The sequence below is a fragment of the Aspergillus multicolor genome (assembly GCF_047715735.1).
Source record: "Aspergillus multicolor strain CBS 133.54 unplaced genomic scaffold BDW74scaffold_3, whole genome shotgun sequence".
Lineage (NCBI taxonomy): Eukaryota > Fungi > Ascomycota > Eurotiomycetes > Eurotiales > Aspergillaceae > Aspergillus > Aspergillus multicolor.
Genome location: NW_027395954.1, coordinates 914556 through 932717, shown reverse-complemented (window position 1 = coordinate 932717; position 18162 = coordinate 914556). Strand labels below are relative to the sequence as shown.

General features: G+C 50.4%; 8 protein-coding genes across 8 annotated transcripts; 5 read left to right on the top strand and 3 right to left on the bottom strand.

The window, feature by feature from the left end:
- Positions 1–240: 240 nt before the first annotated feature.
- On the top strand, positions 241–2697 carry BDW74DRAFT_165713 (uncharacterized protein; the record flags this gene model as incomplete). The annotated part of the gene is made up of 2 exons (XM_073726456.1): positions 241–931; positions 1709–2697. 2 exons carry the CDS (start codon positions 241–243, stop codon positions 2695–2697), a joined length of 1680 nt encoding a protein of 559 aa, XP_073587782.1.
- Positions 2698–2839: 142 nt separating this feature from the next.
- Positions 2840–4063, bottom strand: BDW74DRAFT_76969 (v-SNARE protein VTI1). The gene is made up of 3 exons (XM_073733671.1): positions 3629–4063; positions 3157–3563; positions 2840–3069 (listed from the first exon to the last, which is right to left on the bottom strand). The coding sequence occupies exons 1-3, from the start codon at positions 3806–3808 to the stop codon at positions 2982–2984; spliced, it is 675 nt and encodes a 224-aa protein (XP_073587781.1). The 5' UTR covers positions 3809–4063; the 3' UTR covers positions 2840–2981.
- A 505-nt stretch (positions 4064–4568) lies between these two features.
- Positions 4569–6673, top strand: BDW74DRAFT_76956 (uncharacterized protein). The gene is made up of 3 exons (XM_073733670.1): positions 4569–5062; positions 5112–5836; positions 5916–6673. The coding sequence occupies exons 1-3, from the start codon at positions 4849–4851 to the stop codon at positions 6522–6524; spliced, it is 1548 nt and encodes a 515-aa protein (XP_073587780.1). The 5' UTR covers positions 4569–4848; the 3' UTR covers positions 6525–6673.
- rvb1 (RuvB family ATP-dependent DNA helicase pontin) lies at positions 6673–8519 on the bottom strand. The gene is made up of 4 exons (XM_073733669.1): positions 8271–8519; positions 7955–8174; positions 7350–7897; positions 6673–7286 (listed from the first exon to the last, which is right to left on the bottom strand). Exons 1-4 carry the CDS (start codon positions 8412–8414, stop codon positions 6822–6824), a joined length of 1377 nt encoding a protein of 458 aa, XP_073587779.1. The 5' UTR covers positions 8415–8519; the 3' UTR covers positions 6673–6821.
- Positions 8520–8651: 132 nt separating this feature from the next.
- Positions 8652–9534, top strand: BDW74DRAFT_145883 (mitochondrial 54S ribosomal protein bL28m). The gene has a single exon (XM_073723248.1). The coding sequence runs from the start codon at positions 8709–8711 to the stop codon at positions 9318–9320; it is 612 nt and encodes a 203-aa protein (XP_073587778.1). The 5' UTR covers positions 8652–8708; the 3' UTR covers positions 9321–9534.
- Positions 9535–9737: 203 nt separating this feature from the next.
- On the top strand, positions 9738–10827 carry BDW74DRAFT_174268 (putative alpha-1,6-mannosyltransferase subunit; the record flags this gene model as incomplete). Its single annotated transcript, XM_073727994.1, has 3 exons — positions 9738–10029; positions 10082–10515; positions 10597–10827. The coding sequence occupies 3 exons, from the start codon at positions 9738–9740 to the stop codon at positions 10825–10827; spliced, it is 957 nt and encodes a 318-aa protein (XP_073587777.1).
- On the bottom strand, positions 10711–12770 carry BDW74DRAFT_145875 (trans-2-enoyl-CoA reductase (NADPH) TSC13). Its single transcript, XM_073723247.1, has 4 exons — positions 12723–12770; positions 12199–12650; positions 11925–12140; positions 10711–11863 (listed from the first exon to the last, which is right to left on the bottom strand). Exons 2-4 carry the CDS (start codon positions 12236–12238, stop codon positions 11184–11186), a joined length of 936 nt encoding a protein of 311 aa, XP_073587776.1. The 5' UTR covers positions 12239–12650; positions 12723–12770; the 3' UTR covers positions 10711–11183.
- A 705-nt stretch (positions 12771–13475) lies between these two features.
- BDW74DRAFT_76828 (peroxidase/cytochrome P450 family protein) lies at positions 13476–17611 on the top strand. The gene is made up of 8 exons (XM_073733668.1): positions 13476–13758; positions 13845–14175; positions 14233–14330; positions 14382–14430; positions 14486–14678; positions 14730–16908; positions 16957–17083; positions 17146–17611. The coding sequence occupies exons 2-8, from the start codon at positions 13909–13911 to the stop codon at positions 17473–17475; spliced, it is 3243 nt and encodes a 1080-aa protein (XP_073587775.1). The 5' UTR covers positions 13476–13758; positions 13845–13908; the 3' UTR covers positions 17476–17611.
- Positions 17612–18162: the final 551 nt, after the last annotated feature.

Genomic DNA, 18162 nt, shown 5'->3' with positions numbered 1-18162 from the left:
ACTGTGTAGAAACACCTTGATGGTGATTGGTGCACCCGGGTACTCTGCTTCTGGCTGCCCCGTTTTAACCGATTCCGCCGCCAGCTGCTGGGAACTTTTCCGCCTCCAAATTACAACGAACTGCTCCGGAGTCATCTCGCCTTACATCAACTCGTCTTTTAGAGCTCATGAACACCTGATAGACACGGCGTTTTGCACAGCATAGACCCGCCTCGCATATCGCATTCTATTTCACACACAATGTCGCTCTGCAGACCAACGATGCAATCCCCAGTGACATCATCCGCCTTCCTTCGCTGCGTGAAGCAGCCTTCCAGCATGCGCCTGGCGCCGAATTACCGTCTCTTCTCTTCATATGGAAACGCTCACCGGTCATCGAAGCGCGACATGCAGACAGCTACGGCATACCGACCTCACACGCTACCTTCTCACTTCCCGATCCCACCAAGCCCCGGGCCAAAGGATTCGTCTGTTGCCGCCGATTTCCTGTTTCCTCGCGAACCTGCGCAGCGCCGCCCAGAAACACAAACTGTTGAGTCAAAGACCAATGCCAGTCGAGTAGAGATCCAAAAGTCGAAGCCCATCGAATCCACGCCCGCCACTGCGAAGCCCACCGAGAAGCCTCGCAGGAAGCTCCGTCCTCGCAAAGCGGCCATGAAACTGACGCCTATTGCTATTGAACAACTTCGAACATTGCTCTCACAGCCTGAGCCAAAGTTAATCCGTGTTGGCGTCAAGAACCGCGGATGTTCCGGTCTTGCCTATCACTTGGAGTATGTCGAGAAGCCGGGCACTTTTGATGAAATCGTTGAGCAGGATGGAGTGAAGGTCTTGATCGACAGCAAAGCTCTGTTCAGCATTATTGGTAGTGAGATGGACTGGCAAGAGGATAAGCTTAGCGCAAGATTTGTGTTCCGCAACCCTAACATCAGTGAGTCTCCTTGGATGCCTCTTGCTTAGCTTATTTGCTAAATCCATTATACAGAGGAGGAATGCGGCTGCGGTGAATCTTTCATGGTTTAGCACTTTGCACGATCAATCTCCTCTATTATCATGACATGGTTCTTCCGGATTTGTGTCAACGCATCGGACGGCGTTTCTTTGGATGATGGCTTAGGACTATTGCTTTAATGAATGATTCCCGGGATATTGATCCCAACCCATGTGCAATGCATGAGGCCCGCCTTGGGCCTGTCCCTGAAGATGTGATTTACTGCATGTTCACTACCTACCGATATCATTGCTATAGAACAAAATACAACCCTAATAACATACGAAGAAGTTAGATTAGCGGTTTAGAATATATAGAGCAATACTCCGGTGCCCGCTTCTTTCTGTATCCCATCGGAGTTCATGCCAAACTTCTAATTGCTCTATACATAGCCGGTGGGAATGCCGAGGTCCAATACAGGTGTGTAGATGAATTCAACACACAAGAGAATTTACCAGATTGAAGGAAGATAAGAATAGAAAGTTAAATCCAATGATACTACTACATATACTATTGACTTCTGGGCTAATTGAAACCTGCCTCTTTGTCACTTCTCTTTTTGTCTGACCATGACAGACTCCATATCCATTTCATGACATCACGTGGCGTTGTTATCATTGGCAAGGCAACCTCACCGCACCCCATTATTCTCCAACAAACACAATCATAAGATGAGCGCTATTCTTTACTCTCGATAGTACAGGGATAACTATCAAGAGGCGATGTCCAGTTCATCAAACATATTCGCCCCGAGCCCTCCGGGGCCGGAGACCAACCCTCTCTTCCTCACAATCCGCTTCTCCGCATCGATACCGGATCTCCGCCTTGATATCGACTTCCCCGAAACAACCACAGCCGCAGGACTCAAGCAAGCAATCCGCGCCCGTCTCTCGTCAAGTCTATCCTCGCATCGCCTTCGTCTGATCTACGCCGGTCGTGGTCTCGAAGACACAGCCCCGCTCGCCGCCTCTTTGAAATTACCACCTCCACCACTGAGATTCTCCAAGTCCTTATCAGCACCAGACAACAATGCTGCCGAGGGTACAGCCTCTAAGCAGGACAAGGGCAAAGCTCCGGTCCGCGAACCACCACGGCTCTACGTACACTGCTCAATCGGCGATATTGTCCTGAGTGCTGCAGACCTCGAAGCTGAAGCTGCGGCTGCTTCAACGCTCCAAAAGGACTCTCACGGCACCCACGAGTCAACCGGCGACGGGACCGGTAATGCAAACTCCCACCAACAGGCTCACCGTGGCCAAGCCTCTTCTTCAACGATACCCGCACCCCGTGGATTCGATCGACTACTCTCTACCGGATTTACGGCGGCCGAAGTCACAGCCCTTCGGTCTCAGTTCATGGCTACTTTATCTGTCTCCCGTACTCGGGATACAATGCCCAGCGGAGCAGAGCTCCGCGAGCTCGAAGACAGATGGCTAGACGAAGGCTCGTCCACAATGGCGGTAGGCGGAGCTGGTGCGGGCGGAGAAGGTGTTTCCTTCACTGATGACGATGGTGGCTTTGGGTCGAATTCGCGAGGGGCAATTGACGATATGCTCTGGGGCGCTGTGATGGGGTTCTTTTGGCCTGTCGGCTGTGTGATGTGGTTGCGCCGGGAGGAGGGTGTTTGGAGCTGGCGGAAGGGATTAGCCGTGTTTGTGGGTGTTGTGGTGAACATTGCATTTGGAGCGATGCGCATTATGGGTTAATCTACCGGTCTGCTGGGATACAGGGCCTATATGATGGGATATGGATATATAGAGGTTTTTACGTTTTTCTATGATTTGATGACTGCTGATGCCTATGATACCCTTTTATATTTCATATGCCATACTGTTAAAGAGAAGAAACTAACCGGTTTGCTCAGCATATAATAATATTTAGTACAGGTTGATTACCCAGTTGGTGCTATCATACAACGTTCCGCGCTGTCGTAAGAAGAAAGTCAACATGCTCCAATCAATCAGATCCAAAGCCTGCTCGAACCCGATGTCTAACTGAACTTGCTGTAGATAACAGCAAAGATCAAAAGAATCAAAACAGTAATAATAGCAATAGTAATTAACCGATTCGTAGCCATCCTGCACGAGTAAGATTAGCTTGGTGCGAAAAGCCAGTGACAAAGTCAATAGACTAGGAGGGGGAAGTATAAGGGTGGGTGACAGTACCTACGAGCCATTCCCTTTAGAGTCTTGATGCTCTTGTCTACGTTACTCTCGCTTTGTCCCAGCATTCCGTGAGTATGCGTGATAGTCTCCCGCTGCTGATGCAAGTCGGCCAGAACATTAGCGCCGATTCCCTCAGTCTCCAAGGCGATCCGCTGGCTCTCTTGCAGCCGAGCAGAGCTTCGTTCCAAGCGTTCTGTTCCAGACAGAAGCTGCTGTCTCTGCTCTAAATGTTCATCTTGCGGGTCGTCCGTGTAGCGATCACCAAAAAGCGCCTTGCGGTCATCAGAGAGGGACTTGAGCTTGCGTTTCGCCTCGTCAACATCGGAGGAATAGTTGCGAAATCGGGTATTGACTTTCGATCTTGCTGCACTGGGAATGTTCTGCTTCTCAAGGCGCATCTGATCCAACTGCGGGGAAGTTAGCTCACATGCCACCTTGATCTGTATGAAGCCGGAATTTGTGTCCAACTCACCAACTCCATCGCTTCCTCTAGTGCACGCTCCGCTTGTCGGATGGTTGAGTTGCGTTGCTCCCCGCTCAACTCCGCAATTTGGTCGAGCTTCTGGTTTAGATCCGCTTGGACGAGGTTGAGCTCCGTCTCATAGCTGCTGAACATCTCAGAGCCAGCATCAGTATCAAGAGGGTTCGACATGGCGATCTATATGTGGGCTTGGATTGTATGGGGGGCGATATAGCAAGTCTGTTGCTGGAACTCAAGGAGATCGACCGGTTGTCGATAAGAAGGCGGGAGGCTGGTACCGGTACGTAGCCGTCTGAGATATGGGCCAGTGGGACGGTGGGTACAAATGAGCGACTCGAAGACAGATAAAACGTAACTCGGAGCGCTCAGGATGGGAGAGGAGAGTCGGACATAAACCACAATCGATCTGACTTGAGGAGCCCACGATGATGATTATGATGATGATGTTGCGACCTATGAATCGCATTATTGAGGAGCCACACGTGATCTATTGCTCGCCGAGACGTTTCCGTATCCGGAAGCTTCCTCCACTCTTATTGTTTGCCTCAACGACCATTACCATTGCTGCTGCTTCAGCCCCCAGACATACAGAAATTCCTTACTAACTTGGTGAGACGACGTCTTTTTATCATCAAGAAAGATGATGTCTGAAGTGCTGAAGAAGACCCCAGCCCTGAATCATTATTAGTATTAACCGCCGCCTCCAATCCAATAATCGCTTCCACAGGTATTTATACAAGCTGCAGGGTCTGGCGGTTTGTGGCACGCTCCTCCAAGCCACTTATATCTACGGAGCACATCACTGCATTCTAGCAAGGGTCGGGCTTTAACCGGTAGATACTCCGCAATAGAACAAGCCTATTTCCGTCAGGCCTGTCCATCATCTGATACGATCAGCCTCGCCCCAAGGCTGCATACTTCGGCAGTGTGCGTCCGTGCAGCTCAACGTGACGCAGCTGGGTGTTGATGACCTGCGGGATTTGCTCGCCTATCCTCTCGGTGTATTTCTTACCGTCATATTTGATTCTGATCTGGGCCTCTTTTTTTGCCCATGTCATCCAGCATCTCGTGTGGGCAGAAGCTGAGGCTTCGATTGATGTGGACCGACTCTGACCCCGGTCCCTAGAGTCCCAATAGTGCTCAAGATCAACATTGCCCTGTCTGACTACGTATTTGCTCGAATATTCTTTGCGATCCAAGCATTGTTGCTTATGGGGTTCTCCAAGCCTCGAAAGGTCGCTATTATCGGTGGCGGCCTCACTGGGGTTGCCTCTTTCTGGGCTCTACAAGGGTCCAGTCTCGAAGTTCACTTGTTTGAAGCTTCTCCAGAACTAGGCGGGCATATAAAAACCCTTGTGCTCGAGAACGGGGGCAACCAAATCCACGTTGACACGGAGTTGCCAACATTCAACCCTAATGCTTGTCGTCAGTCCCTGTCCTTCAACTTTGTTTCTATGGCTGACATCCTACACAGCCAATCTGACCTCGCTACTTCGGTATCTGGGCATTTCCACCACATCAGTCCCGTTTTCTTTCGGCGTTCTAGACGATACGTCCGTCTTCAAGTGGCATATCAGTCTGTTGAAAAGCGTTTTTCGGTGCCCTCGATTACTCTGCAAGTTAGAGACTTACCGGCTATTACTTGACGCTTTCAGCCTAAGGTGCCTCGGCGCCGATGTGCTCACTGATACTAGTTTTGAAGGCGCAGATACTCAGATATCGACCGAGACGTATCTTTTGGAGAATGGATACTCTTACAGTTTTCGGGATAGATATCTTACTCCTTTGTTGTCTACGTTATGGAGGACGAATGCGGGAAGGTTTCTGCCAAGTTTACCCGTCAGGGCACTCGTCCACGCCTTGAGCGAACATCAGCTCCTCTCCGCATGTGAAGCTTTGCCAAAATGGCGGCGTATCGACCCCGGGGTGAGATATCTTATCGCGGTCTTAGCTAGAGACTTCCCTCCTGGAAAGCTGCATCTCCAGACAAAAGTTGACGAGATTGCCCGACGGTCCAAATCACAATATGACCTTGTGACATCCGACGGAAGATATCCGCATTTTGACCATATCATACTTGCGGTGGATGGACCTGAAATTCTACGGCTGTTAGGATCGACCGTAACTGAAGAGGAGAACACTGTTCTCCAGTCCTTAGGAGTGACCAGGAATATTGCAGTGCTCCATTCAGATTCTCGTGTAAGCAAAATCAACCATTTACCACTTGACGCATCCTGCTCCTCGCCTACGCACACTTCCGCTAAACTTTGATTTATAGACATCTGCTCATCGCGTTGCGCCGGGTTATAATTTCGTCATAGCGTCCAACAACCCAAGGCGACGGGACCCTGTTCCCCCGAAGTCCTGTTTGAGTTACGATGTCAATGTACTTCAAGACATTCCCGTATCACGTTTCGGTGAGGCCTTCATCACTTTTAATCCACTCTCACCACCACATCCCAGCCTCGTGCAGGGAATTTGGGAGTTCACCGAACCCGAACCCTCAGCAGAATCACTTGACGCACAATCACGCCTTGCATTCATACAAAACACACGTGGTCTCAGCTATAGTTTCTGCTGGACAGGTCGTGGCTTTTTAGAAGACTCGATTACCTCCGGCCTGAGGATGGCCGTAGAGGACCTCGGAGCGACTGTTCCTTTCGATGCGGCATTTCATCCTCAACCGTTGGACTCTGCCGATTTCTTATATAAACCTTCGGGGCTTCGATACAACCTGGTTAAGACCGTCATAGAGGCAATTCGCACCATGGTTCTTTTATTCGAGATTATTCTGCTGTTATTGGGTCGCATACGCACCCCTGGATCCAGAGTTAGGTCTCGCTTTGGTCTTTTCAGAACCAGCGGGACCTGGGCAGCTCGTTCGTAACTAAGAATAGACGATCCTGGATGAACAATTCGCTACTTTGCGCTGAGCACTGGATGCATCTAATTAGAAGAAAGTTGAACACGATATCTTGGCATCAACAGAATTTATTTTTCAAGAAAAAGTCGGAATTTCGCCTTTCCAGTGCATGAAACCCAAAGCCATAGAACGTGGTATACATAGTATTATTCAGTAACTTCACCATCTGCTTCTAGCCTTCCCTTTGCGCCATCCTACCCTCTTTGCTGTCAAATGTAAGGCACACCCAGCCATTCAACGTTAGACCCTCTTATTGCAGCATCAAATAAGGAACTTCTCGCTATCCTGGCTCACAATCGCTGCACTTCGCTTGGAATCAAGGAAGAGGTCTTCGCATTCCGCAACGTCTGCCTCCTCGATTCCTCCTGGCCGCCCATTGACCCGCGCAAGGATGCTTGCCGGCGTCAGAAGTTGCAGGGCATACCGGAGGCTGACCTTGCTACCGTGGTCGGCAACCTTGTCTAGAGCGGGGTCGGTGATGTTGAGACCTTCTGTCTTCGCGCGGAGACGGATAATGGTCTTGATTTCGTCGGGAGAATAGGGGTGGGTAGGGATGATGAGGAGACGGGCGAGGAGATCGGGAGGGATACCGTGAGCGGCGGAGACGTCGTCGGTACCGCGGATGACGGTGTGGCCGCGATTTGAGGCGAGGATGACAATGGGCGATATCGAGGATTCAAGGGCGCGGTTGAGATATGTGAAGCATTCAATATCGAGCATGTGGACCTATATTTTGATTGGGTTAGTGAAACTGTACAGATGTAGAAAGGGGAAAGTACAGGTACGGACCTCATCAATGAAGAGAACGCCAGGAACAAGCTCTGCAACTCCTTGATCGATGTAGCGATTTACGACCTTGTTAATCTCTTGTCGCAGCTTGTCTGTGATCTCAGTCTTCTTGGGCTTCATGAGTTGTCCCATCATGCTCATAACATCTTGACCACCCTGCGGCCGGGCGTTGGCGATATCCAAGTCATGTAGTGTCACGTCTTGCACAATTTCCTTCTTCTTGTGAACCTCGCCCTTCGGAACTGGAACGTATTCTTCGGCCTCGAGATCGAACTCGGTCGCATAGGCGTCAGATCGCCCTACTCGCTTGCACGCTCCCGTGTTCGCTTCAATGTAGATGACATCTCCGACTGTGACACGCTCTTTCTGGATCGCTTCGTAGATGCTGGGGTCTAAGCGAAGCTTCTTTGTGCCTTTTGCGGACTTCAACCCGATGATCAGATGGCTGATTGTACGGCCATAGCCTCCCAGTGGGTTCTCAGCCTCTTGGGGTGTGAGTTCTGTGACTTCTCCTTCGTAGACTTCCTTCGTTTCCCGAACACGGAGACCTACCAGATATATTAGCGCTTTGGGCTTGTCTCACATGTTGTCCGACGGGTTCATACCAATGGCTCTCCGAAAGTTCTCCATAAGCGCCTCGGTTTTCTTGACCTCTGCGGAGTATATCTCGCTACCGACGATCGGGCAGAAAGGGACTTTCGTCCCAAGCTCTTGAGACACGGCGAGAGCAAGAGCGGTCTTTCCAGTTCCCGGGCCACCAGCAAGCAAGACAGCCCGGCCGGCCATCTTCTTCGCCTTGATCAAGTCCACCACGACACCGGATGCCTGTTCGTAAGATTGCGTTAGTCGACCTGTGCATCTCGGTAGCTCGCGAACAGAGCTCTAAACAACTTCGAATTGGAAGGGAATCGCGTCGCGCACCTCTCGAGCAGCCGCCTGTCCTACCCATCCATCGCTGGAGACTTCTGCAGTGCCATCTGGACGTAGACCGAGGCCCTTGATATGCGTGTGGGCAGCTGTTCTGTTGTCGCGCGAATTGCCCTTGACTTCACTGATCTGGACCATGGTGAAGATGGGATGCGACCTCGATTAACAAACACACGGAAAACACAGAAGAAGATAGACACGAGTCAGATGAGACTGAGCCTAACGGAACAAGAAGAAGGAATGAAATTGTTAATAATGGAGAGTCTAGAATGCAGCTGTTGCGGAAATCCGTTCATTATTGCCAAGGCGGTCAGCAACTCCAAATTCTTCCAGCGTCTACAGCCTCACCACCGGTACTACTCCTCTGTCCAGCCGCAGCGTCTCTGAGCCTCAATTCAGAACCCACTGGCAGGCCTGCCGACCTATTCCATCATGTCCTTTCCTTCCTTCCTCTCGGCCGCTTTCCGGAGCTTGTCTTTGACAGCTTCAAAACGATCGTTCTCGACGACACGACCGGCCCAGAAACTCCCGAAACTACCGGATTACATCCCGCCTTATCCCTATAGCCCTAATTACATGTACCGTCAATCGAACACGGGTCTCTACGGCGGTGCGACCATTCAATTTGGAAACAAGATCTCCCAAGGCAGAAACGAAGGAAAGACGAGGCGATTCTGGAAACCCAACGTGCGACGAAAGAAGATCTGGAGTGAGGCGCTGCAAGAACACCTCTTCATCAAGGTCACAAAGAAGGCTCTGCGAACAATCAGGAAGGCGGGAGGTCTTGACCAGTACTTGTTGGACGATCGGCCGGCGCGAATCAAGGAGCTGGGTGTTTTCGGATGGAGGCTTCGATGGCAAGTGATGCAGACGGACAAAATTCAAGAACAGTTCAAGAAGGACCGAAAGCGCCTGGGGCTGCCAGAACCACCGTCCTTTGAGGAGTGGCTGAAACAGAAAAAGGGTGAAGTTAAGGCATCAGTGGAGGAACATACCAACATCGCCGAACTCACGAAGCCGACCTACAACGAAAAGAACTATTAGCGACGTTACGCAGAACCACTCTTGCGCAAGTGGCAGTTGGGTGTTTGTATTATATGATGATTGCTGGAACTACTCCCGGATGTATGGGACTTTAGAATCTGTCAAAGGGTTTCGCGCGACTCAATGCTCTTGCGTTTTTTGCTGTATTTATACTCTACAGGGTCATTTTCATTTGCCAATACTACTGAAACTTCACAATTTGCATATTCAAAGGCTTTCTTCCCAGCTTCAATCCTTACATACCGGCGGTTTTTCCAGTCTCCGGTCCAATGATGATCCCGGTCCCTGGCCTTGTTTTCCGCATGCGGTAGTACCGTGTATAAGCTTCGTCGTTTCACCCTCAACCTTCATTTCTTCTCAGCTCTTTGCATGGAGATGAGCATGAGGATGTGATAATCGCTCAATGAATTGACCAACATGCAATTCGCTGTGCCTCCTAGAAAGGGCTCTAGCCCTCCACCCTATGCTCGCGCCTCATTCCTCACCTTCCACCGTCGCAAACAACTCAAAGCGACCGCCATCTTGACTTTGGCCCTTCTAGCCGTCTTCCTTCTATTGTCGCAGCTCTTTTATAACAGGTCCGGGACCTCAGCAGCTCCAATTGGTACTTCGGGTGTCGTTATTGTGACCCTCCTCGACCGAGCATTGTACAGCGACGCTTATATACAGAAGATCATCAAGAACAGGGAAGATTACGCTGAGCGACATGGTACGTTCTCATCGTAGGCTCTATCGAAACCACTTAGTAACCGTGCGCGCAGGATATACAAATTTCTTCGCCAATTTTTCCGACTACGACTCATACATTGGCAACTCCCCGCGGAGCTGGGGTATAGTCCCCGCAATCCGCCATGCAATGGCGTCTCATCCCTCCGCAACCTACTTCTTTCATCTTGATGTGCATGCGCTATTCATGAACCCCAATGAATCCCTCGAGGCTCGTCTACTGAACAAGCACCAACTTGAATCTTTGATGCGCCGGAACGTCCCCGTCGTGGCTCCAGACAGCATTATCAAGACCTTCTCTCACCTCCGCTCCGAGGACATTGATTTGATCGCCACGAATGACGCAGAAGACCTGGCTACCGGCAGTTTTGTGATTAGGCAGGGGGACTTTGCTCATTTCTTCCTCGATACGTGGTTTGACCCTCTGTATCGGAGCTATAACTTTGCTAAGGCGGAGACTCACAGCTTTGTATAATTTCCCTGTCTATCTCGCATGGCCTACTTGTGCGCTAGATGGCCCAGTTTAGCTAACTGTGTACGTGTCAAACAGGAGCATATTGTCCAATGGCATCCAACTGTTCTGGCTCGATTAGCGCTAGTGCCTCAGCGGGTTATCAACTCCTATAGCAAGGACTCTCCCCAAGCTGCGGTGGATGGCACATACAAGGATGGGGACTTGATCATACGGTTCTTCGAGTGCGACACTGATCCTAAGCGGAATTGCGAGAAGGGGATGGATCCTTATTACAATTTGTGGGCGAAGAAGCTCAAGATCGAATGAGTATTTTCCGTCGAGAAAAAATGGGCTTCATTTCATGGTGCCGATAATCAGCCTGCTGGCGTCTACTCTGGTGCGTGTTTAGCGTTCGACGTTTCTCATTCCCATAGGCGGCTTCTTAAAAACCAATACTATTACATGATTATAGTTATCAGTGGGGTGTCTCCCGAGAGCAAACCCCTGTAACTCACTTTTCGCAACACTCGTACTCTATTGACGGCCAAGACCTGCACCGTAGCACCACTTTCATTGGGGTAAAGTCCATCACATGAGCGCTGTGTGCCCCGCTTGTTCCTCAACTGCCGGGAGTAAGGCGTCCAGTGTAGAACCTAAAATCCTGGTTCCCGGTAAGGCTATCTCTAGACCAGACCGGGAATCATGACGTGTCGCTTGCGCTTGTATTTGTCGCCAAACTCCTTGCGGTAGCGACGTTCCTTCTTCTTGGCCCACAGAGCCATCTGCCCGGCGGCGACCGCAATGAAGAACAGGACGCTCCAGCTCAGCCCACTGACAAGGTAAACGCCAACCCAAGAGACGACCTCAAAGAAGTAGTTGGGGCAGGTCACAGCGCCAAACCCAAACCCGCGAGGAATGCCCCGTTCGGTGGATCCTGGGCGGCGAAGATCTCGCAGCACCAGGTGAGTGTTGAAGTTCGCCAACTCTCCGAACACGTAGAGGGCGAGGCCAGTGTATACAAGGGCTGGGTTGACGCGTGCAGTTGCAGCAGCTGAGTCGGGTCGGAACACCCAGTAGGCGATGTTGCAGCCGGCTAAGATCCAGTAGTGACCGCTGTTCTTGACAATGTTGCGCGCCGGCATCGTGGCATTGCTAAATCGGTGGACGAAGACGGTTTCATACTCGCGCTTTAGGAAGTGGAGGGACAAAAGCGCGCATACAACACGCTGGATGTCAGTTGGCTCTGGAATTTTGTCGAAGTTAAAGTAGAGGTATGGGCGGAGCGGGTAGAGGAAAAGAACTGGGATCAAGAGTGGGCCGAGATATTCGATGATGAACACAGTGCGCCAGCTGATCTGGGGACCTGGACACAAGCAATGAGCATATGCCACACATGAATGTCACAGTACATGTACGAAACATACCCAGGTCCTTCACATGGAGGACTGTCTTGTCAATAAGTCCATTCTGCTCAACAGTGCTGTCCTTGGAATTCGGAACCAAGGCCCGGTCGGCGGCTTTAGTGATTCGCAGACGATGAATGGAGTAACCAGAGGCTTTGGCCAGTTGTTCATACAGCTTCTGGGTTGGCTCACCCGGAGAAAGTTGAACCTCCTTGGGGAGCTTCCTGATGGGTTTCCCTATGTCATCGGATGAGTATGTTGCTCTCGGGCTTCAGGTGATGTGGGCGTAACTCACCCCGTGACTGAACAGCCACTGTAACAGTTGAAGAAGCCATTGGAGTTTGGAATGCAATTGAAACAAGCAACAGGGTTGACTCGATGAGACTGCCACGAACCAATTGGCCTCAAACTCGGCAAGGAAGGACAGAGGATGGCGGCACGGAAAAAGCCAAGGCCCCAACAGATTGTCCTGGAGCAAGGTAACCTCGGCCATCTACCTATCACGTGGCTGTCGATCATAGGTATCCATCGGCACCGACCGAACGAACATTGGAAGTCAACACATTCAGCAAATTTTCTATTCGAGATTGGTCCTTGATTTTGCAGGAGAAAATACGGAGGACAACTGCAAACTGACTTCCCGCGTTAACCTTGTATTCAGCTCAAGTCTCACAGCCAACCAGATGCCAATTGACTCTACTCGGGCCCAGTATCGCTATTTGGCTTAGCACAATATGTACGATGTATGTACGGCAGCCCCGGCGCTCAGCTCTGGCCCCTGCGTGTTCCCGAGTACGCTAACAACGGGGCGTCCCCCAGCCCCAGACTAGCATCTAGTCTCTTCTCTGACTCTCTGCGCGCTTTCGCAAGGCCCTCAGCTTCAGCCTGACCGCTGCACTAATAATGGGGAAATGGATGCTGGGAAATGTCCTCAACCATGTGGAACATACGGGATTTCACCTTCGGCAGCTGACAATCTCTGTCATATCCTATCATGGATGCAACGTCGAGCAAAGCTTTGTCGATTCCCCGATTGTCAGACGCCATCATTTGTCAGTTGCTGATCGCTTGAGTTTGCCGCAAATCAACCACGCGGTCCACGCCGGCTTGAGACGGGCCAGACAGAGGGCTGTTCAGTGAGTCTCTCAAGGTGCTACTAACTTTAGCCTACTACTAGGCACTTGGCGTCTTAGTCTTCTTCTCCCTCCTATGATGTTGCACGACAGCAGCCTTCGATCAATGGATCCACTCGATTCAGAGGCTAAGGCCGGGCATGTTCGTGTCCAGCCTGGCCTGTGTCAGGCTATCTACAACCGCAGTCCCGGATCGGACTGGATCTCGACTAAATTCTGCACATGGCGGCGAATTGGATACCTCGAAATGTCAGCTTGCCCAGCAATACCAATCAGTGCAATCACCGACTCAGTGGGGCATGCTTGTTGATTGAAGTGGCTGGCTGCGATGCGCTGCACTGCTGCAGCGATACACCCCTGTTCTGGAGCCCATTTTCTTTGGCCCGATAGTCGAGTCCTCCACTCATATCCTGATATTAATACCGCTGCCAGTATCAATTAACAAGGTGGCTTATGCACCTACTATCAGCCGCACTGGTGGGCCCCGTTGCTCGAACAATGTCATTCGAGCCATTGCTCTAAATCTTTAGTATAAATGAGGCATCCCCCATAGTCATCTCCCAAAGCTTCTTACTCCTTCGCAAACCCTATCTCGACCATCCTTCGTTGTATACCCCTTCTTGTTGGTGCCTGTAGTACACATATTTGCGTCTTGTGTTTGAAGCGCTTCTCTCGTTGGTTCTCACGTCATAAGAGCACTTCTTTGCCAGTATTCAATCAAGGTATGCGTCAATCTTTGAACTTACACCGAGTCATCAACAGCCTTTTTTTTTTTAGTTCTGAGGGCGTAGCTGACGTTGCACTGCAGGCTATAGCATTTCACACCGTTTTTCGGCCTTTATATATACTACCTTCCGAGTACCGAAGTCATAATGAGTGAAGCCAGAGAAACAACTATTCTCAATGGCCTGGGAAATGCCATTTCCCAAGTAGAAAGCGTTGTTGCCGCATCGCTACGGCCTTTGCCGACGGCAACAGGAGATGGGACCTACATTGCCGAATCTACTCAAACAGGGTTGGTAAAAGATCTAAGCCACGTTGACCTCGGAGATGTCCGCACACTTGCCGACGTCGTCAAGAGTGCAGCCACAGGAGACCCGGTGGATGACAAGCAATATGTCATGGAGAGGGTAATCCAGGTCAGTCCTCGTCGTGGCGAATGAAATGCGCAAATTCAGTGGCTGACCGGTAATCAGCTTGCTGCTGGCTTACCATCAACGTCACGCAATGCTGCAGAGCTAACCAAGTCATTCCTGAACATGCTGTGGAACGACCTGGAACATCCACCAGTTTCGTAAGAAGCCGGAGTCTCTCTACTGCTTTGGAATGTCTAACAATCAACTAGCTACCTTGGTTCTGAATCTATGTACCGCAAAGCTGATGGTTCGGGAAATGTAGATTGCCCCGTTCGAACTGGTCATACTTATTTTGCTAATTCAACAATAATAGAATCGATTCTGGCCTTCTCTTGGGGCTGCTGGTAGCGCCTATGCAAGATCGGTGCGGCCAAAGACGGTGCAATCTCCATCTCTGCCAGATCCTGAAACCCTTTTTGATTGTCTGCTCCGCCGGAAAGAATACAAAGAACACCCTAATAAGATATCGAGCGTTCTTTTCTACCTCGCTTCGATCATTATCCACGGTAAGACCATGTCAATGTATTGTGATAGTACGATTGCTAACGGCCATCAAGACCTTTTCCAGACCGACCCTAATGATGATTCGGTGTCCAAGACATCATCTTACCTAGACCTTTCACCTCTGTACGGCAACAATCAAGACGAGCAAAATCTTGTCCGCACGTTCAAGGATGGAAAGCTAAAGCCAGATTGCTTTTCAACTAAACGTGTATTGGGCTTCCCCCCTGGAGTGGGGGTCCTGCTAATCATGTTCAACCGCTTCCACAACTATGTTGTTGAGCAGCTGGCGGCAATCAACGAAGGGGGCCGGTTCACAAAGCCTGACGAGTCCAATGCGAAAGAGTACGCTAAATACGATATGGATCTCTTTCAGACCGGACGACTGGTGACTTGCGGTTTATATGCAAATATCATTTTGAAGGACTATGTCCGAACAATTCTAAACATCAACCGGACAGACAGCACATGGAGCTTGGACCCGCGGATGGAGATGAAGGACGGCCTGTTGGGTGAGGCAGCAGCGATGGCAACCGGGAACCAGGTCTCGGCTGAATTTAACGTCGTATACCGTTGGCACGCTTGCATCTCGAAGCGAGATGAGAAATGGACCGACGACTTTCACCGCGAAATCATGCCTGGTGTCGATCCAAGCACTCTGTCGATGAGAGACTTTGTTGCGGGCCTAGGACGGTGGCAGGCGGGACTTCCGCAAGAGCCACTTGAACGCCCATTCTCTGGTTTGCAACGTGGACCGGATGGAACGTTCAACGACGATGATCTGGTTGATCTGTTTGAGAAGAGTGTTGAAGACTGCGCAGGAGCTTTTGGTGCATCTCATATTCCTGCCATCTTCAAGAGCATTGAAGCTCTGGGTATAATGCAGGCCCGGAGGTGGAACTTGGGAACCCTCAATGAGTTCCGTCAATATTTCAATTTGGCTCCTCATAAGACCTTCGAGGATATCAATTCCGATCCTTACATTGCCGATCAGCTCAGACGGCTGTATGATCACCCTGATCTTGTGGAAATATACCCTGGTGTCATTGTGGAAGATGCCAAAGATGCCATGGTGCCAGGAAGCGGCCTTTGCACCAATTTCACCATTTCTAGGGCTATTCTTTCAGATGCGGTGGCTTTGGTTCGTGGTGACCGTTTCTACACTGTCGACTACACTCCGAAGCACCTTACCAATTGGGCGTATAACGAGATTCAGCCCAACAATTCTGTCGACCAAGGCCAGGTCTTCTACAAGTTGGTTTTCCGAGCGTTCCCGAACCATTTTGCTGGAAACTCAATCTACGCTCATTTCCCTCTCGTCGTTCCCTCGGAGAACGAGAAAATACTGAAGAGCATTGGAGCTGCGGAGAAATATAACTGGGACAAACCCAGTCGTATCGCCCATCCGACTTTTATCAGCTCTCATGCCGCCTGCATGTCCATTCTCAACGATCAAAAAGCGTTCAAAGTGACTTGGGGTAAAAAGATCGAGTTTCTTATGCATCGTGACAAGCACCCCTACGGAATGAACTTCATGCTATCAGGGGACCGTTCACCCAACGCCGCGTCGCGCAAAATGGTGGCATCTGCATTGTATCGTGATGAGTGGGAAACTGAAGTCAAGAGGTTTTATGAACATATAACCCTGAAACTCTTGCACAAAAATTCCTACAAACTTGCTGGTGTCAACCAAGTCGACATCGTTCGCGACGTGGCCAACCTCGCTCAAGTCCACTTCTGCTCTACCGTCTTCTCATTGCCATTGAAGACAGAGGCTAACCCCATGGGTGTCTTTGCCGAGTCAGAACTGTACAAGATAATGGCTGCTGTCTTCACAGCCATCTTCTACGATGCGGACGTTGGAAAGTCGTTCGAGCTAAACCAAGCTGCTCGGGCCGTGACACAGCAACTGGGCCAGCTGACCATGGCCAATGTTGAGATTATTGCCAAAACTGGCTTCATCGCCAACCTAGTGAATCGTCTTCACCGGCATGACGTTCTTAGCGAATATGGCGTCCATACGATTCAGCGTCTACTGGATAGCGGTCTTCCACCAGCAGAAATTGTATGGACCCATATCCTTCCCACCGCTGGTGGGATGGTGGCAAACCAAGCACAGCTCTTCTCGCAGTGTCTGGACTATTATCTTTCGGATGAGGGCTCTGTGCATCTTCCCGAAATTAACCGACTGGCCAAGGAAAATACCCCAGAAGCTGATGAGCTACTTACACGGTAGTAAGTAACCACCTTTAACTTTGGGTGCGTACATACTTACCAAAACAGCTTCATGGAGGGCGCTCGCTTACGATCATCTGTTGCCCTTCCTCGAGTGGCTGTGCAACCCACGGTGGTCGAAGATAACGGTGAAAGACACAATATCAAGGTTGGCCAAGCCGTTATGTGTAACCTGGTAAGTCAAGCATACCCCGCCGCCAGACTGAGGCCTTTTGAGCCTGTTGCTGACAATGCCAGGTCTCTGCATGCATGGATCCTGCTGCCTTTCCGGAGCCAGAGAAGGTCAAACTTGACCGAGATATGAGCTTATATGCCCACTTCGGCTTCGGCGCCCACAAGTGTCTTGGCATAGACCTATGCAAGGCAGGGCTGAGTACGATGCTCAAAGTAATTGGGCGCTTGGACAACCTCCGTCGTGCCCCTGGGACTCAGGGACAGCTGAAGAAGCTGTCTGGGTCAGGCGGGGTCGCGAAATACATGACGGCGGATCAAAGCGGCTTTTCCCCGTTCCCGTCAACTATGAAGATTAGATGGGACGGCGAACTGCCTCAGTTAGATGAAGAGTAGGTATATCAATGTGCTGTATGAAACTGGGATGTATATAGCTCAATATGTATCGCTTTATGCAATATGATGAATATATACGATACAGCTATAGTTTGCTTGATACTTCTATGGACGTTGGAGTAAGGTGGAGATATATATTGAGCGGGTAGGGCTGAATCTTTGTTTCAGTTCAGAGCCAGTACTCCGTAGGTTATGGTTCTCGTCAGCTAAGGATGTCCCAGATCTTTAAAGACTGGAAGATCTTCACATATATAAGACCAATAGACTTCCCATGTATGGTGATATTATCTCCGTGTTAATGCTGACAAAGCCTAGAATTACCTGGATGAGGGGCACGAAATCGCCTTACAAGCATCGAACTGGCAAGTCGGGTCCAAGATAATTTGCTTCATAGTCTAGCAGGATAGCAGATAACAGCAATAAAAAATAACAAGCCAACTCCGAGCCTCTAGAACAACAACCAACGAAGAGCCGGGCATTGTTCGCGGAAAGCGCCAGGCACGGTAACAGCCGATACAATAGTCCGTATTGCCTAGCCTAGCGCTCCAAGGCGGGAGGCGGGCTCGACTTCAAGCTCCATCACCAACATCATCGGATCCCTTCTGCTTGTCGCTCTCACATCTCCCCCACCTTTCCTCATCACTTCTCCCACCCACCCTCTCTTTTTCTTTCCTCACTCAACATACT

What these genes read in the sequence shown, in the direction of transcription:
- BDW74DRAFT_76969 (XM_073733671.1), bottom strand. Translation starts at nt 3,808, where the DNA reads ATGTCGAACCCTCTTGATACTGATGCTGGCTCTGAGATGTTCAGCAGC. An exon ending in TAGAGGAAGCGATGGAGTTG is followed by an intron (nt 3,564 to 3,628) that starts GTGAGTTGGACA and finishes ACTTCCCCGCAG; the next exon opens with TTGGATCAGATGCGCCTTGA. An exon ending in CTAAAGGGAATGGCTCGTAG is followed by an intron (nt 3,070 to 3,156) that starts GTACTGTCACCC and finishes TTACTCGTGCAG; the next exon opens with GATGGCTACGAATCGGTTAA.
- BDW74DRAFT_76956 (XM_073733670.1), top strand. Translation starts at nt 4,849, where the DNA reads ATGGGGTTCTCCAAGCCTCGAAAGGTCGCTATTATCGGTGGCGGCCTC. An exon ending in ATTCAACCCTAATGCTTGTC is followed by an intron (nt 5,063 to 5,111) that starts GTCAGTCCCTGT and finishes CATCCTACACAG; the next exon opens with CCAATCTGACCTCGCTACTT. An exon ending in TGCTCCATTCAGATTCTCGT is followed by an intron (nt 5,837 to 5,915) that starts GTAAGCAAAATC and finishes TTTGATTTATAG; the next exon opens with ACATCTGCTCATCGCGTTGC.
- rvb1 (XM_073733669.1), bottom strand. Translation starts at nt 8,414, where the DNA reads ATGGTCCAGATCAGTGAAGTCAAGGGCAATTCGCGCGACAACAGAACA. An exon ending in GAACTTTCGGAGAGCCATTG is followed by an intron (nt 7,898 to 7,954) that starts GTATGAACCCGT and finishes TATATCTGGTAG; the next exon opens with GTCTCCGTGTTCGGGAAACG. An exon ending in GCGTTCTCTTCATTGATGAG is followed by an intron (nt 7,287 to 7,349) that starts GTCCGTACCTGT and finishes ATCAAAATATAG; the next exon opens with GTCCACATGCTCGATATTGA.
- BDW74DRAFT_145883 (XM_073723248.1), top strand. Translation starts at nt 8,709, where the DNA reads ATGTCCTTTCCTTCCTTCCTCTCGGCCGCTTTCCGGAGCTTGTCTTTG.
- BDW74DRAFT_145875 (XM_073723247.1), bottom strand. Translation starts at nt 12,238, where the DNA reads ATGGCTTCTTCAACTGTTACAGTGGCTGTTCAGTCACGGG. An exon ending in AGTGGCTGTTCAGTCACGGG is followed by an intron (nt 12,141 to 12,198) that starts GTGAGTTACGCC and finishes CCGATGACATAG; the next exon opens with GGAAACCCATCAGGAAGCTC. An exon ending in CCTCCATGTGAAGGACCTGG is followed by an intron (nt 11,864 to 11,924) that starts GTATGTTTCGTA and finishes GCTTGTGTCCAG; the next exon opens with GTCCCCAGATCAGCTGGCGC.
- BDW74DRAFT_76828 (XM_073733668.1), top strand. Translation starts at nt 13,909, where the DNA reads ATGAGTGAAGCCAGAGAAACAACTATTCTCAATGGCCTGGGAAATGCC. An exon ending in AAGCTGATGGTTCGGGAAAT is followed by an intron (nt 14,431 to 14,485) that starts GTAGATTGCCCC and finishes CAACAATAATAG; the next exon opens with AATCGATTCTGGCCTTCTCT. An exon ending in AAGCCGTTATGTGTAACCTG is followed by an intron (nt 17,084 to 17,145) that starts GTAAGTCAAGCA and finishes TGACAATGCCAG; the next exon opens with GTCTCTGCATGCATGGATCC.